Below are 18946 nucleotides of genomic sequence, written 5' to 3' on the forward strand. Positions count from 1 at the left end.
TCAGCAAATCAGATAGAGAAGAAGTGACCACTGAGATAAGAGTAAAACTAAGCATGGTAAGCCATGCTGAAGCCATGTGAAGGAAGCCGAGAGAATGCACAAATACAGCAGGGTATGGGATACTCCCTAGTTTTATATTTCTTTTGTTTTGGTCCTTGTTTAGCAGGGGCAACCCAGGTTATAAGACATGTGGTAGAAGATAAAAGTTTGGATTATTTCGCAAGATGGCCAATTTTCTCACAGTAAAAGTTATTAAGCCTTTGCACACAAGACTTATGCAGGCCACACAATTGCTCTAGCTGCAGAATTATTTCAGCAAATATAAACTTGCCAAGGAACAATGAAAATACAGGATCAGGGCACTTGTTATGATGAGCACTGGGTATTGTATGTAAGTGATGAATCACTAGATTCTACTCCTGAAATCAATATTGAACTATATGTTAACTAACTAGAATTGAAATAAAAACTTGAAAAAAAAAAAAAAAAAGATCAGTAGGGGTGCCTGGGTGGCTTAGTCCGTTAAGCTTCCGACTTCAGTTCAGGTCATGATCTTGCGGTCAGTGGGTTCTAGCCCTGCCCCCACTTCAGGCTCTGTGCTGACAGCTCAGAATCTGGAGCCTGCTTCTGACTCTGTGTCTCCCACTCTCTCTGACCCTCCCCCACTCACACTCTGTCTCTCTCACTCTCAAAAATGAGTAGATGTTTAAAAAAATCAGCTTTCTTAAATAAACTCGTTTTGCACTTACGAACATCAAAATGAATGAAAATTCTTTAAGTACAAATTTTCAAATGATAGTGGCCATAAAATTGAAAACAAAATGTCAAAAATATGGACTTTGGTGAATAAGGAAATGCTATTTAAAGTCAAGCACGTAGCGTAATATCCATTTGTTCATAGAAACACAATTATGTGTATACTACTGAAATTGTTAAATGGCAAATACATGTTTTTGATCTCAAAGGAAAATAGCATGGTTTATATCAAATGAAAGGTGTGAAATCTGCAGCTGTCTTTTTGTTTTAGAAGTGCTAAGTGTGTCAGACAACTTTGAAACAAAACTGCTGGTCCACTGGATTAACAATACTTCCATGACTTGCTTCCCGTGTTTAAGACAGAAACTTGAACTACAAACACAACTTCTTCAAGTAAACAAGAGTGTGCCTCTTCCACATATACAACTCTAATTTCACGCTGACAATCAGAATGATCAGGTGATCTAATAGTAATATAAAAAACAAAATATTACCCTCAGTCTAATGTATTTGTTTCTTCCTTTGTTTCTACAAAGCACACCAAAAAAGCTGTGTTACAGACATAAATCAAAAGCTAAATCTGGGGATTGCCATAAAGGGAACATTTTATAATCTTGTGCTTATAGGGAAGGGTTGTTTTTTTTTTTCATTTCTTTTAAAACACTGGAAAGAGCTCGTAAACAGCAATTATTGGTTATCTTAAAAAGTGGTCTAGGGGTGCCTCGGTGGCTCAGTTGGTTGAGCGTCCAACTCTTGATTTCGGCTCAGGTTGTGATTTCATGGTTCGTGAGATTGGGCCCCACATCGGGCTCCATGCTAAGTGTGGAGCCTGCTTGGGATTTTCTCTCTCTCTCTCTCCCTCTGCCCCTCTCCCCTACTCACACGTTCTCTCTCTCTAAAATTTAAAAAAAGTAATCTAGAAAGCAAGTGACTTGGATTCCTTCTTCTGTATCATTTTCATTTTATTTAGTTTTTCATTATGTTAAATTAAAAATTTTAATAACACATAGTACAAAGTTCTAAAGGTACAAAAGAGCACGTAGGAAAACAAATCTCTCCCACCCCCGCCCCATAGTCATCTAGTTCCCTTCCAGAAATGCAGTCAGAATTATCCATTTATTGCGAATACCCCCAGAGAAATTCTATGTATATACAAGCATATGTATATGTAGCTCCGTTAAAAACTACAGGTCAAGTGTAACACGGTGGACATCAGTTTTTTAACTGGAGGTTGTGACCTATTAGTGGGTTATGAAATAAATATACTGGATCACAATTAACATTACAAAGACATGGGAATAAAATGGAATACAAAATATCAGCGGATGTGATTCATAGTAAGGGTAGGCACTGTCTTGTGAAATTTTTGTTGCTAATTTTTATTTTTATTTATATATTCATTATGAACTGGGCCACAATGTAAAAAGTTATTTCTTACTCTGAGACACAAACAAAAAAGCCACTGCTATACACAATGATACAAACTCTGTGGCTTCTGTTTAATGATGTATGTTGAAGACTATTCTATGTAGTTACACACAGATTTCTCTCATTTTGTTCGTGTTCAATTTATTAAAATTATTTAAGATATCTATAAAAGGGTATAAAGAGCAACATTATAAACAGTCATATACCCCCACCACTTAGTTTAAGAAAAAAAAACATGCTACAAATAAATAAATATATATACAAATAAATATGGCGTCAATAGAGTTGAAATGCCCCTATGTAATTCTTCCTAAACCATTCCACTTCTCCTCTGATCATGTTTACCTCCTTCTTTGGAAGGCTATAGAGTATTCCATTGCATGAATGTACCATAAATTATTCAAGGAGCCTCCTGCTGATGAACATTTTCATTGATATCCTCGATTTTTTGATATTTTGAACAACACTACTGTGAACATCCTCTTACAGATCACTGTATACTCATTCAATATCTGCAGGATAAACTCTGCAAAGTGAAACTGCTGAGTCAAAGGAGATAGACTTTTGTTAGATTTTGCCAAATTTCCTTTCATGGAGACTATATCTATTTATACTCCTATAACAAACATTTCATACACATTTATCAACAAAGTATATTATCAAATTTTTATTATTACCAATGTGATAGAGGTGATAAATGATAACTTATAGCTCTATTCTGCATTCCCCTTAGGAGTGAGGTTAACATTTTTATATGTTCAAGAACCATTCTCATTTCCTATTCTATAGCCTCTATCAATTGTTTTCCATTTTATTGTTGGGGCTTTTTTCCATTGATAAAAGACAAAATTAACCCTTTGCCTCTGGATGCCACAAATATAGCATGGCAACACTTTTGTTTGTGGCTTCTGTTTTTGTGTGCCATATCTAGAAAAGCTTCTCCTATTCCAAGGTCAGGAAAAACATTCTCCCATATTTCCTTCTAGTAGTTATTTCCACCTTTAAATTTTAATTCGTCTAGAATTTATTTTGGTGTAGGGAGTGAGGTAGAGAACCAATATTATTGTTTTGCAGATAGCTACCCAATTACTCTACATTTTTTTTAAAGAACTCCTGTTTTCCCTACTGATCTGACATGCCATCATTATCATGTTCTATATTCCTATCCATATTTGGGTCCATTTCTGGGTTTCCTCTTCCATTCTAACACTTTGTTTGTTGTATACTAGCACCACCCTGGTACAGTTAAAATGAACTTAAATATATTTTAATAACTGGAAAACTTACTATCACAACATTATGGTTTTTTTCCCAAATATTTTCAGAGTGTTCTCACATGTTTGTTTTTTCTCCATTTGAACATTAGAGCCAGTAAGTCAGTGTTATTACAAGGTCAATTGATATTTTTTTTTAATTTTTTTTAACATTTATTTATTTTTGAGACAGAGAGAGACAGAGCATGAACGGGGGAGGGGCAGAGAGAGAGGGAGACACAGAATCTGAAGCAGGCTCCAGGCTCTGAGCCATCAGCCCAGAGCCTGATGCGGGGCTCGAACTCACGGACCGCGAGATTGTGACCTGAGTTGAAGTCGGACGCTTAACCAACTGAGCCACCCAGGCGCCCCAAGGTCAACTGATATTTTTATTGGAGGCATGTTAGAATTACAGATTAATTTAGAGAGAATTTTATATGCTGAGACTTACCATCCAAGAACAGGGTAAAGCTTTCCATTTTTTTTTCTTCTATATTCTTCAATAGCATTGTAGTGTGTGTGTGCGTGTGTGCGTGTGTGTGCGTGTGTGCGTGTGTGTGTGTGTGTGTGTGTATGTGTGAGTGTGTGTGTGTGTGTCTGGCTCTTTTTACTAGTTTGTTCCTAGGCATTTTGATTGTCACCATTGCGTTGTAAAACTAACAATTTATTCAACTATATTTTCTAATTGTGGTTTGTATGGAGAAAAACTATTAGTCCGGTGTGCTAAAGCTGTACCAAATTAGTTGACTTAATTCTTATTATTTGTATTATTTTACTGTTTCCTTTTCTTAGATTTTTGTAGGCATACGATTATATAACTTGCAAATAATAATTTACTTCTTTGCTTCTAATTGTACTCCTCATTTCTCTCTTTTCTGATGGTGACAGTTGCGATCTTCATAATAGGTTTAAAGTAGTTGGTGAAAGTGGACATCCTTGTTTTGTAGGGCTTCCTCACTTAGAATAAAATGGGGTTTTGTGATTTTACATGACATCATGCTACAGAATTATATATATATATGTTTCAAATTATAATTATATTATGTTTGTTGATATATTTAATTATATATAATTATTGTATAACTATATTATATATTATAATTGTTTATAATTATACTATAGTACATAATTATAGATATATCATATATAATTGCAATGTAGTAATTATAATATTAAATGCCACAGAATTGTATCTAATAAATTAGTTTTAGGGGTCCCTGGGTGGCTCAGTCTTTTAAGCGTCCAGCTCTTGATATTGGCTCAGGTTGTGAATTTGCTACTGTGGGATCAGGCAACACATTGGGCTGTGTGCTGAGCAGAGCCCGCTTGGGATTCTCTCTCTCTCTGCCCCTCCTGCAGTCTCTGTCTCTCTCAAAATAAATAAATAAACTTAAAAAAATAAATAAACTTAAGAAAAAGGACATGAGTTTTACATAAATAGGTAGATATATTTAAATAAGAATATCAAAAATTGATGATCAGCAGTATAGTATAGTGGTTAAATTCCAGGGTTTGGAATCAGATTGCCTGGGTTTGAAGTTTGGCTTTACCACTTACTAGCTAAATGACTTTATTTATTTTCATTGTGCCTTGGTTTCTATGTATGTAAATGGGGATATTATTAGTACCTAAGTCATGGATTGGTTGTGAGAAATAAATCCATTAATATCTGTAAAATAGTTAGAACACTGTCTGCAGCGAGTAACTGCTATGTGTTTGTTAAATACAACTCTGGATTTTATCAAATGCCTTTTTAGCATCTAAGCAATTTTTCATATGGTTTATCTATTCATATAGTAAATTAGAGTAACAGATTTCCTATTATTAAACCATCCTTGCATTCCTAGTGTGAACTGCACTCATAGTGTATTATTCTTTTACTGTATTGCTGGATCTTGTTTGCCAGTATTTTATTTAAGAAGTTTGCATCAAGGGGCGCCTGGGTGGCTCAGTCGAGTAAGCAACCGACTTTGGGTCAGGTCATGATCTCGTGGTTTGAGTTCAAGCCCCGCATCAGGGTCTGTGCTCAGAACCTGGAGCCTGCTTCAGATTCTGTGTCTCCTCCTCTCTCTGCCCCTCCCCTGCTTGCTCTCCTTCTCTCTCTCAAAAATAAATAAACATTAAAAATTTTTTTAAAAAGAAGTTTGCCTCAAATATTCATAAGTACAATTGGTTTGTAGATTTATTTTGTGATTTCTTTCTCTGCTTTAGATCTCAAATCTTTTCTTGTTTCCAAAAAAAATTTAAAGATTTGGAAGCTTTCACTTTTGTTATGCTCTGAAAATACTTAAGGAGCACTGAAATGATATGTTTCTTAAAAGATTGGCAGATTTTGCCTATGAAACTATTTCTGCTACTTTTTTTTGGTTTGAGAAGTTCTTTGGTAATTTTATTTCTATATAAATTAGAAAGTTTAGATTTTCTCTATCATCCAAGGCCAGTTTTGGGCATTTGTATTTTTCCTATAAAATTATCCACTCCACCCAGGTTTTCAAGTGTATCTTCAAAGAGGTGCACAAAGTAGTTTCTTAAGAGTCTTTCAACTTCCTCTTTATCTATAGTTATTATGACATGCTTATGTTTATCTTCTCCTCTATACTGGATTATCTATTTTATTGCCCCCATGAAATGACTTAGATTTATATGTATTTATTTCTAGATTTCTAATGACATATAATTTGAAAAATCAGTTCAACTAACAAATGAGGAATGTCATTAGAAAAAAAAAAGGAGATGATAAAAGGTTCAATTCCAGAATCAGTAAGTGACATGTAATATAAAATACATAATTTCATTTTTTTTTACCTTTCAATGAATAATTAGCAAAAAATCTTTTAAAGTAAATCATCTAGTAAAAGTGAGGGAAAAATGAAATTGCCACTTTCATGCTTTGTTAATGGGGGTATGAATTCAGAAATAATTTCATACATATCTTGGGCCTTAATGTAAACATTATTGAACCCAGTTATTTTCTTTGTAGACATCTATTGGAAGGAATCAGAACCAGACCAAAGGTTTGATCACAAAGATGTCTACTGTAACATTTTTATGGTAGAGAAATACTAGAAATGCTAATATCCCAAAACAAGGTATAGTTAACAATGAACATTGGCTTCAACTTAAATTTCCCAGCTGCGTTCACACCTAACGAGAGAGTCAGCTTGTCCTCTGAAGCTTTGAAGCCAGGCAATGACTTCTCCTCTGGAGCTATGAAAAAGTCCTAGATGCTGTCTTCTTCTGACAGAAGGCTGTTTTGTCTACATTGCAAATCTGCTATTTGGTGTAGCTGCCTTCACTGATGATCTAAGCTAGATGTTCTGGACAACCTGCTGCAGCTTCTACATCAAAACTTGCTACTACCTCACCTTACACTTTTATGCTATAAAGATGGCTTCTTTCCTTACCTCACGACCCAACTTCTGCTAGCTCCAGACTTTCCTTTTTCAGCTTCCTCACCTCTCTCAGCCTTCACAGAACTGAAGAGAGTTAGGGTCTTGCTCTGCATCAGACTTTGGCTTAAGGGAATGTTGTCTGATCTTTTCTCCAGACCATTAAAACTTTCTCCCTATCAGCAATAAGGCTGTTTTGCTTTCTTATCATTTATATGTTCACTGGAGTAGCACTTTTAATTTCTTCCCAGAATTTTTCCTTTACATTCACAACTTGGCCAACTGGTGCAAGAGGCCTAGCTTTCAGCTTTCAGTGTTCAACATGCCTTCCTCACAAAGCTTAGTTATTTCTTGCTTTTTGACTTAAATGAGAGATGTGATACTCTTCCTATCACTTGAACACTTAGATGCCATTGTAGATTATTAATTGTGCTAATTTCAATACTGTTGCATCCTGGGGAATTGGGCAGCTGGAAGAGAGGGAGAAAGATGGCATAATGGCCATTCAGTGGAGCAGTCAGAAGACACAACATCTGATTAAGTTCACCATCTTATATGGGCATGGCTTGTGGTGCCCCCAAATAATTACAACAGTAATATCAAATGTCACTGATTACAGATCACCATTGCAAATATAATAATAATGAAAAAGGTTGAAATATTGCACCAAAATGTGACACAGATATACAAAGTGAGCAATGCTGTTGAAAAAAATGGTGCTGATAGACTTGCTCGAAGCAGGGTTGCCACAAACCTCCAATTTGTACCAAACGTGGTATCTATGAAGCACAACAAAACAAGGTATGCCTGTACTGTCATTTATTTCTAGTGAGGATATGCTCAACCATATTTTTTCTTACACTGTCTAACCTCTTAAAAAATCTATTTATAAGCTACTTCAATAAGCACAATAACTCATTTTGGCTTCTTACTCATTATTTAATGTACTAAAGAAGTTAATGATTAAACAATTTATCAATTACAGGGCTGCCAGGGTGGCTCAGTCGGTTGAGCATCTGCCTCTTGATTTAGGCTCAGGTCATGATCCCAGGGCTGTGGGATCCAGCCCCACATCAGGCTCCACGCTGAGAATGGAGCCTGCTTAAGATTCTCTCTCCCTCTGCCCCTCTCCCCTGCTCATGCTCTGTCTCTCTAAAAATAATGATAAAAATAAGATCAATTACAAAGACTAAGTAAGTAACTCTAATTTATTTTAATGTCTATATTATTCACACTATATTTAACTTCTTTTACATTCAAGTTTGATTTCATGTAAACATATCCATGATGCATACTATATGTATATATACTATACATTTAGATTTATTATTTGTATGTGGATACTTAGATTTGAATTCAAAATTAAAATAACTTTTCAAGCAGCTTATTTTTAGAATTGGGGACATTATAACGTTGTTGATAACTAACTATATCTCTATCTACCTACCATCTATCTATCTATATATACTTCCATAAGTCATAAAGTATAGATGATTGAATTTGACCACTTAAAAATATAAAGCTCTATACCACACACACAGACACAGGCACGTCTTATGGATCTATTTCAAAAGGCAAATGAAAAACTAAGAAGCACGCATTACTATGTGACACCAAGGATTTTTAACCTTAATATATGAAGTTTCTTGAAAAATAGTAAGAAATACAAAAATTCAAATACAAAAATGGAAGAAGGATGTCAAGAGACAATTCAGAACAAAAGAAATGCAAATGGTCCATTAACATATAAAAAGATGCCCAAGCTCACTCATAAATAAAATGCAAAATAATAGCTCCAAAAGATAGCAGATTTCTTCTAGCAGATTGGATATTAGAAATCTTTTGTCAAGGGTGCTCAGTCGGTTAAGCATACGACTTTGGCTCAGGTCATGATCTCACAGTTCCTGAGCCCCGTGTCAGGCTCTGTGTTGACAGCTCAGAGCCTGGAGTCTGCCTCAGATTCTGTGTCTCCCTCTCTCCCTGCCCCTCCTCTGCTGGCACTCTGTCTCTCTCTCTCCCTCTCTCTCCAGAATAAATAAACATTAAACAAAAAGAAATAAATCTTTTGTCATTGTCAGTATTGACAAAGATAGGGGAAAACAGGTGCATTAGTAGGAAGATAATTGGGTTGTTTAAGGGGGAAATTTAGTAATATCTATAAAAAATGCTAAATGTACATGTCCTTGACCCATCATTTCCACTTCTAAGAAATTATCCAACAGGTGTGCAAAAAGACGTGTACATAGATTTTAGTGCAGCACTGGTTTTAATAACAAAGCATTGGAAATCTACATGTCCACAAATAAGGGAATGGATTAAATAAAAAATGATACAGAAACAGAATACTATGTAACCATTAAAAAGAGCAAGACAATCTATACTACAAATATGGGAGAATATCCAAGGTAGAATATTAACTAGAAGAAGTTATTAGACTTTCTATAGGATGTTATCCCATTTGTACATGTACAGAACATTTGGGGAATGATACATAATACAATGTTAACACTGGCCGTCTCTTAAGAGTGGCACCTAAAGTGTAAGAGGGAGAGGGACTTTTCACTTTAAACCTGTTTTTATGATTTTAATTTTTATATCATCTGCTGATATTACTTTAATACTAAAAAAATACTAGTTAAAATAACCTACAAAAAAAAAAAGAAAACATGAGCTTGGTAGATCTAACTTTATAATGGCTTGAATTTCAATAACATAAAATTGTTTTCAATTGTAAGAGTATCATAGTCACCACACAAGTGTCTCACCCACATATAAAGTAATCTCAATGACTTACACACTTCCTCTGATCATGTAACATCTCCAAAGGAGCCATTACAAAGTCAACTGCACTGTCTTATACATGCCTAATGGGTCCAACAGAGCCATTAGGATGTCAGTTATATGGCAGGGCTCCTGCCAAAGCTATTACCAAGCCATTGCATTGTTTCACACACTTCCTTTGACATTCAGATGGTTCCCGAGGAACTGTTATCATTGCTATGGAAGTGTCCTGTATAACTTACATTACCAGGGGAAAACACAAAAGCAAAGGAAAGAAATGTAAAACAAACAAACAAATTCTCTCCATTAAGTGCACATGAATGGCCCCACGTGGTCAAATATCAGAAGGAATGGCTCCTCATTTGGGTGTAACTATTACATGTCATTCAAGAAACCCAGGTGTTAGGCTAGCTATTTTCTTCACAACCCCTGCTGTTCCAAAGAAGCAATTTCAGGTGTAAGAACAACATATACATGGCTATGATGCTATGGTGTTTATTAGTAGCACATGGTATATTACCAGGTTTCTGTGATATGCAGTGCAGGAACAATAGGGAGTAGTACTGATGGATTTTTTTTTACTATTATGGGATTATATCAGATAATCCTTTACCTGTAAAGTTCCTGAGCAGCATATAGGGAGCTCAGCTGCCCAACACTCATGGAAATCAACAGGGCTTCTGGGTAGCTGAAATCCCAGCTCTACCTTAAGGGGCTACTATCACGACACAGAAAACCAATGGTACAAGTTAACCCTCAGCCAGGTCTGAAGTACTTCATTGAATTTCTCCTCACAGTCTTCTATACTTAGCAGAACAATATTGTTGGCTACGAGAAGGATGTGTTATTTAAGGTAAAACGAGTGCATAGCATTTTACCCAGTTCAAAATGAAGAGAAAGTAGGCTGGACTCTGCTAGGCTAGAGTTTCCTGGGGTACAAGATGTTTCAGAAGTCAGGTGTATAACTGGCTAATCCTTGCTAAGAGAGCCTTCACCTGATTGCATCTACCCCACCATACCTGCATAATATCACTTTCTGAGTGATAGATATCAACAGCAACTAACTTTACTGGCATTTAATATATGACAGGTACACTGTCAAGAGCTATATATTCATTTTCTCGTTTAATCCTCCTCACACACCAAACAACTGCACAGGGTAATGTTTCTACTTGACAGAGAAGGAAATGAAGGCTTGGAGACCTTTAGCTACCTGTTCAAGGACACACAGCAGGTACATGGCAGAACCAGGGCACAAACCTAAGTCTATCTTATATCACAGACCATGTTCTTAACCACACACTCTATAGAGAACATCATTTATTTAGACTGCATTAATATAACCAATTTTACTGTAATAATTGGTTTCAGATCACTTGTGCTCTCGTAGCAAGCTGCACATACATCTTTATCACAGTACTAACTAGACTGTATTAAAATTGGCTCCTTCTTCTTCTCCTAACAGACCTCTTTGGGTCTATATGCCCACTTGACTTGGACTGCCCTGCATTGAGAACTGCTCCAAGGATCCAATGGGTGGGTTACCACAAAGCAACATTTGTATTACTGACCTCACTCCCTGGTTGTAGCTGATGGGACCAGTGGTAGAGAGCTGACTCAAGCTGGGAAAATTATTCTGTCTCCTTGGAATTTAGAAATGGCACTAAAAAATATCTGGTTAATTGCAACTGCTTTCCCGAACAGAAAAAATATAAACTGAGGAATTATAGGAAGCTTTATGCCTGCCTTACAAATGGAGATTTAGAGAAAGTCAACTTTCAGAGGTAGGACTGAAGGAACTGGATTCAGAAGCAAGAGGCAAAGTCCAGGCAATTCTTCTGATCTGATTCCTGCTGTCGAGCCACTCACTTGCACTGGTCCCATGAAGCATTCTCATGCCCTTTCAAATAAATGTGATTTTTTGTTTAAGCCGTCTCAAGTTGGTTTCTGTTACCTGTTACCTGCAATAACAGTAGTAAATAATAATGAACAACCCTAACTAATAGGGCACCAATCTCTCCCACTATACTGTAAATTCTTAGAGGTTGGGGGATGTACACTGGTCATCTTTCACATATGCCCAGTCTCCAATACAGAGCCCAGCAGAGAGCAGGCACTCAATAAATATTGCTTGCATAGAAATATCATTTATGAACAGCTATATAATTTTATATATAAATAGCTATACTATTCTTATTTATTTAAATAAATTTATTTCAACTCCTTTAAATAATTTCTTCACAATTTGCAGATCTTCCTCGACTTACAATGGGGTTATGTCCTGATAAATCCACCATAAATTGAAAATACTGTAGATCTAAACTGCATGTCACAATACGGCCTAACCTACCGAACACCAGAGCTTACCCTAGCCTACCTTAAACATGCTCAGAACACTCACGTTAGCCAACTGTTGGGCAAAATCATCTCAAACAAAGCCTATTTTATAATAAAGTGTTGAATGTCTCATGTAACTTATTGACTACTGTACTGAAAGTGCAAAATAGAATGGTCGTGCGGGGACAGAATGGGTGTAAGTGTCTCGGGGGTTTACCTTCGCGATCGCGTGGCCAACCGCGAGCTCCAGTTCCCAGTGCCCAGCATCGCGAGAGAATTGTACTGCGTACCGCCGCCCCAGGAAAAGATCAAAATTCAAACTCAAAATACAGTTTCTACTGAATGAGTACTGCCTTCTCACACCATGAAGTCGAAAACATGTAAATCGAACCATCGTAAGTCAGGGACCATCTGTATACTCTATGAGTTACAGGTTAAAAATGCTTTTTCTCTGTTTCTCTCCATGTAGCTTCTTGAGATGCAATTTAATCTTCACTTTTTATAATCCAACTGCTTCATTTAGGCCATCTGTGAAACACACATTCTTGGAAATTGATTGCCCAAATTTAGCTGTCCATATAGCATATTCCTCCAGTCTCAGGTAGAGGCAATTAGGAGCGATACCTTAATCACTGAGGTTGATGCTCAAATAGGATTGCCAAATCCTTGTAGGAAATGCCCACTGGATCATGGGTCAGAGGCAGGGTTGTGTGTTAGATGATCAGAGGTCTGACCCACTGCAGCACTTCTATGCTTGTAAGATCAGAGAAGATCTACAAAAATATATTGTCTCTCAGTTTTAACTTTTTTCCTCAGAGCAACGAACAGAGATGTAGGTAGTAGGTGAAATGGGAGTGGCAAAAGGGTAAAATGAATAAAGCAGTCTGACTGATATCAAAGTGTCCTGCTCCCAGGCCTCACGATGAAGCTAACTTGAGTAAATGTGCATTTTTCCTAAACAGGCCAGGAAGCACCAACAGACAACAAAGGATTTACTAAGGACAAAGCTGAGGGATTGGGAACAAACTCCAACAGTGTTCCGATTGGCCTGAGAAAGCTGAGAAATCCGGATCCCCCCTCGCCCCGCCCCCCCCCCCCCCCCCCCCCCCCCCCCCCCCCCCCCCCCCCCCCCCGTTACCTGATGTTCTCCCTCCCCTGCACTTCAGGCAGCCCAGTCCAAGTGTTTCCGTGCTGAAAGGGATGGTGATTTATTTTAATTCTTCATAGGTTATAGCATGTCGGAGACTTAAATTCAATGAAGGGTAGCCACACAGGGTTTATGAAAATGAGAAAAAATAAATATTTTGAAAGGTTCACCAATTAATGAAATGAAAGAACCAAGTCCTTATAGATATGATTTTGAAACCAGAAGGAGAAAATCCAAGTCATAATCTAGGATGGAGAGAATTGAAAGCATCCTTGAAATCGTGTCTCAGAATCTTTCTCAGTTGAGTAACTCAGCCAAATTAACAATTTCCTCTATCTTTCTTTTCTCCCACATGTACAGGAGTAAAGCTTAAATCATCTTAAACTGGTCCATATTATGCCCACTGCCTCATCATTAATCTAAAAATCAGAATGCATAGAAAGACAGAAACAAAACAAAGCGTCACCAACACTAACTGAGGCACAGGGATGGGGTGGCATGGAGTGTGAGACAGTAACATATATAAATCCTAAAAATTTTACACCATTTCACTCATTTCAAATATAGTATATCTAACGTCATGGGGCGCCTGGGTGGCTCAGCCGGTTAAGCGTCCGACTTCGGCTCAGGTCATGATCTCACAGTTGGTGGGTTCGAGCCCTGCGTCGGGCTCTGTGCTGACAGCTCAGAGCCTGGAGCCTACTTCAGATTCTGGGTCTCCCTCTCTCTGCCCCTCCCGCACTTGCACTCTGTCTCTGTATGTCTCAAAAATAAATAAACATTAAATAAATAAATAAATAAATAAATAAATAAATAAAGTCAGATTAATGAAATAGATGCCCTGATAGGTTTCATTCCATGAATGGAGATCAATGGGAAATAAATAGCAACATTTGCACACAAACATCAAGTTCAATTCACTGAAAACAACTATTTCTCCAAATTAATATGCTTTTAGAAAAGCCATTTATACTCTCATCTTAACTCAAACCTTCTCTGTGAGAACCTTTGGAAATGTTCAAGACCGATCAGTCCTGGTTGTCACTGATTGAAAATTTATAGAATTCAAATTGGTGAAATCATACTGGAGGTCATAAATAAGATTCTAAATTGTATACTCTTTATTGAAAAGTAGGAGTCAGATTAAGACTTACAGAACTCGCACTGAGCAGGAGAAAGTTGTTGAGCCAAGGAAGGAAAGGAATATTTAGAAAATAATCAGTTGAATTTAGCTAGCTGGTTTCTGAACTGCTATTTTAACTCTTCTTCCTATGTAAAATGTGGATAACAACAGAATCTACTTTGCAGAGTGATCATGAGGATGGTGTGAGATAAAGATATTAAAAGTGTATTTGGAAATAGTGAGGTGCTGAACATTCATATTGTACTTCATGTTACAAATACTATTCTAAATCATTATCTACATTAATTTATTCAATAGTCACAAAATCTTTGTGGTCAACGTTAATATTATCCTTCTTTTATAGATGATGTAATTCGGGCACAGAAACTTTATATATAACTTTCCCAAGGTCACACAGTTGGGATTTAAACCTAGGCTCTCTGGCTCCACAGTCCAAACTTTTAATCACTATGCTCTACTGCCTCTCAAAAGTTGAAATCATTCTTGGAGGTCCATATTGGGCCAACAGAGACTTGCAATAAGGACTAGTTTTTAGCAGACTGGATCATCGGTTTTCCTGGGCAACCCAGCCCGATTCTGTGATACCCCATCCAGTTCCTAAAATAAGATGTAAGGAAAATAAACCTATAAAAGAAAACAAAAAGGATGCATGTCCTTCACTCCTGAGTCTTCCAACTCTGTCTCAGTAGACAGTATTACACGATCAAGGTAGATAGATGGTTGATTAGACTGAGGGCCAAATGAAACTGAACAGTTTCATTTCTGAAAGTCCCTAACACATCCATGGGATAAGGCACAGTAATACAGTCTGGTGGCTCACCACGGTAGGCAGTTCTTGTGATGGGGCTAGGAGAGGATAATGTGCATTTTGGTAAAGCTCATTCTGATGTACCTTTCCTCTGATCCTTTGCCCCCACCACCTCCCCATTTTGAGTCATTGCCCTGTGGTCAGACCCCGTGCCCTCCAAAAGTCTGATTTTCATCAAAATCATTTATAAATATTGCTTTCAGTATCCCTTGGGAAAAGAGGCAAAGCCTAATGAGCACAATGAAGACAAAGGTAAAAGGACACCAATGTCCCCTCACTGAAAAATGACACAGTGTAAACACAGGTTTACAGAGAAGAATGAACACCAGTTCTTTCACTGAAGGCGTTATTTATAATTGATGACATGGCTATAGCAGGCTTCTAAACCCAAGCCAGAGCATCTGAAGGAAAGGACCAAAGCCATTTGCCAGGAGGCACTGTAAAGTCATGACAATATCTCAAATTAATGACTAGAGCCATGCAAAAAATCAGAGATAACGTAGGAAGTCATGAGGCCAAACCCAATCCAACTTGATTTAAATCTACACCCCCATGCTAAATCAACGCTTCCCTACCCCACTTTAAATACTGCATTGTCCTTTTCCCCAGCTCCTGACTCACCTCCTCTTCACCACCAACATACATACATGAAGTTTTCCAGAGGAAAGCAAAACAATAAGCAGCCAATGAACTCATCTTTGACAGGTCAATTAATCACCTCTGTGTGTTGTTTGTCAGAGGGGCAGCGTTCCACTCTGTGAGGTGGGTGTCAGGCAAAATAATCTGCGGTCAAATATTGGCAAACACTTACCTTGAGTAGACCCAGCTTGAGCCTCCAGGTCACAACAAACAGGAGAGAACTTAAAACCTGTAATATTAAACATTTTATGAATTAATCCTTATCCAAGTCACCTGGGAATCCTCAATCTTTAACCCCTACCCTTCATCCAATAGTATATTTTAAGTAACAGATTCAATGAACTATGATTCACATACCATAACGTTCACCCTCTTATAAAGTGTACAATTCAGTGGATTTTAGTATTTTCACAGAGCTCTACAACCATCACCAATATATAATTCCAGAATCATTTAATCACTCCAAAAAAAAAACCCCATACTTAGGATCTTGTAGGAGTAGAAAACTGGTTGAAACCCATGGTGAAACTTCTTTTATTTTAATGTTTCAATCCAGTGAACTGGCTATAACTTCATATGTCGGGAGTGAGATGAGGGAGGATGGGAAATCTCAGCAATGCAGGAGACCATCTAGCACCCTTTTTACATATATTTGGCCATTATTTTTTTCTGTTTCACAGCTGTAGCCCAGAAAACTTTAGAGAGCAGTCCAAGGTCACATCATTTCCATCCTAGTGCTCTTTCACTTGCATATGACTATGCACACATAGATCATCTACGTTCTCCTCTCATTTCCAAAACTCACCTCCTACACTCTTGGCCAAAGCCAGCAATATATACATATGTACCTGAAACTAGACTAAAAACCAAAAACAAAAAACAAAAACCAAAAAAACACAAAAAAACCAAAACCCAAAGGATACTTGGTGATATTACAAAACATTATGGCCTATCATTAAGGAAATGAAAATCTAACTAGTAGGCAAACGGTCATTCCTGATTGTATCATTGTGGGCAGGGTCCCCTGTGGGCTGAACCAGGAAGAAGAAGACAGAATAGAAGAAAGCTGTAGGTATAGGGCTGGCGGCTACCTCTCTGCCACCTGAGAAAATACTAATTAGCCACTGCTAACGGAGCAGGCCTGTGGTCATGGGGATGGGACCTATGAAATTTAGACAAACAGAATGATGAAGCGCCTAGATTAGTGTGTTTAATAAGCATTAATGTGCTTTCTTATGAAAGGGTTCTGTTCTTCAGTAGAGACAGGGAGCAGAAATAAATTAACCTCTATGCAACAAATCAAAATGATAAAACTTTTCTGCTTCTAAAAGTTGTAAGAAAACAATATGTAATTGAGACTTAATGATATTGCTACTATTACTTACCATCTGGCAAATGGCTAAAAAGTTAATTTACCTTCTGGGGTTTTTTTTTTTTTTTATCATTTCGGTCTAACTTGGTTAATTTGGATCTGTCTATACACTTGACAGTTTAATCTGAATTAAAATAGAAAGCCCATACAGAATATGCTTGCTATACAGTTGTTCATCTCATTGTTCATATATTGATATAAAGCCCAAATGCATGAAATGTACTTTCCATAATAAATACCACTAGTATTACACTGGAAAATAAAGACGGAAATAAAAGGTGAGTAATAAACAAGACATGCACAATACTGCTGACCGCATGAGATTATTTCCCTCGGGGGAATCACCAGGAATAAAAAGCATTTTATCTATCATTATAAATAAATGTGTCTATTTGCCAGATACTTAGGTACATGCCTTGTCCATGGGAACCCACTATCCTGCATACGAAATGAAAGATAGGAAGACACAGGGAAGGAAAACAAATCAAAGGCTAAAAACTGCATTCACTCTGGGTTTTACTTAAACAGTATAGATCGTTCTATTACCATTCTCCCCATCCGACTTCCTCTCATGGTCTGTGTCGGTCAAGGACAACGCGGAGTTGGCCCGGCTGGACAGACAGGAGCTGTGCTCTGATTTCATCCCCCTTATCCACATTCTCAGAGCGTGGTCAGGTGAGACAGCACCTTCGGTCTCCGTGTCCACATCAGACCCCATCTCTAGCTGGTAGCCGTGCCGAGAAACGCTGTGCATGTCTGTCTGGTAGCCAGAGCACAGAGTGTGAGGAGTTTCACAGAATTCCATCTCTGAGAAGAAACAAAGTTCAGAGAAAAAAGTTGAGAAACAGTAAGAAATACCCACGAAAATTCTACTTTCTGTCCTCACACCCACCCCCCCCCCCCTTGCTAGTAATTATGTGGTTTTGCAAAGTTAGAATTCTGGCCTTTTTATTTATGGTAGCTAGGATTCTATGCTTATTTTGCACTTCTGTGGCTTAAAATTATGCTCCTGTTGATTCTTACAAGGCTCTGGAAAAAGCATGCCCAAAATAGCTTTATAGCTACAATTTTAGGTTGCACAAAATGTAATGAAATAAGTGAGTGTAGAGGAGTATAAAGCGTAGAAAGCTGTCCTTTAAAAGATATTTCTCTTCCAGGAAGAATATATATGATCTGTAGAGCACACCTATGCTTAAAGTATTAAAATTATCAGCTTTCCTAAGTATTTCATACACATTAGACTTAAGAGTAAATAATTCAATGTGAAAAATCTGGGTGAAAACATTACATTTAAATATACTTCTCTAAAGTACGTTTCTCAAAATGCATTAGTCTGCCACTGAAATTCTGGGTACTTAATATCATTATTTCCCATCGTCTCCAAAGGAGTCTGAGGCCCACTTGATGCCAATGATTCTGACTCAATCGTTCTTTGAACAAATTCATTAAAAATATTCAATTGTGTATCATGCATCAGCGGTGCTCAGGGTTTGGATTTTCCCTCTCCCTGTCCCTACCTCGAGTCTTAGATCCAAAAAGTGTTTAGGATGGTAGAGATGGTGTAATGAATCCTCTCTTTTTACAGTCGAGGAAAATAAGGTCCGGAGGATAGGCATCATTTGTCTATTGCCCATGTCAGAGAGCAACAGATCCCTTTTTCCTGAAACACCCTTCTGCGTATGGTTTCTGCTAGACGCCAATAAAGCCCCATCCACTCACTGCATGAATATCAGGCATTCAGTCTTACAGTCAATTTTGCATTCAATTATGGCAAGGTGTCAAAAAGGGGAAAGGATGCTTTAACGGTCCCTAATAAGTTAATGAAAAATGACCACATGCCAAGATACATCATCGGAAACGTCTATGTAATACTTAGATAAGGTAATCCAGGG

At 37.4% G+C, this 18946-nt stretch overlaps 1 protein-coding gene across 2 annotated transcripts in view; it reads right to left on the bottom strand.

Moving 5' to 3' along the window:
- The window catches only part of TENM1 (teneurin transmembrane protein 1), a 783454-nt gene that overhangs the window by 469414 nt on the left and 295094 nt on the right, over nucleotides 1-18946 (bottom strand). For both annotated transcript variants that reach the window (XM_045472379.1, XM_045472378.1), the window contains exons 4-5: nucleotides 17601-17861; nucleotides 15855-15911 (exon numbers count right to left, since the gene is read on the bottom strand). In XM_045472379.1, coding sequence (XP_045328335.1) covers nucleotides 15855-15911; nucleotides 17601-17861 — 318 coding nt within the window. The remainder of the gene's footprint in view (nucleotides 1-15854; nucleotides 15912-17600; nucleotides 17862-18946) is intronic.

The sequence above is a fragment of the Leopardus geoffroyi genome, chromosome X, assembly GCF_018350155.1.
Source record: "Leopardus geoffroyi isolate Oge1 chromosome X, O.geoffroyi_Oge1_pat1.0, whole genome shotgun sequence".
Classification (NCBI taxonomy): Eukaryota; Metazoa; Chordata; class Mammalia; order Carnivora; family Felidae; genus Leopardus; species Leopardus geoffroyi.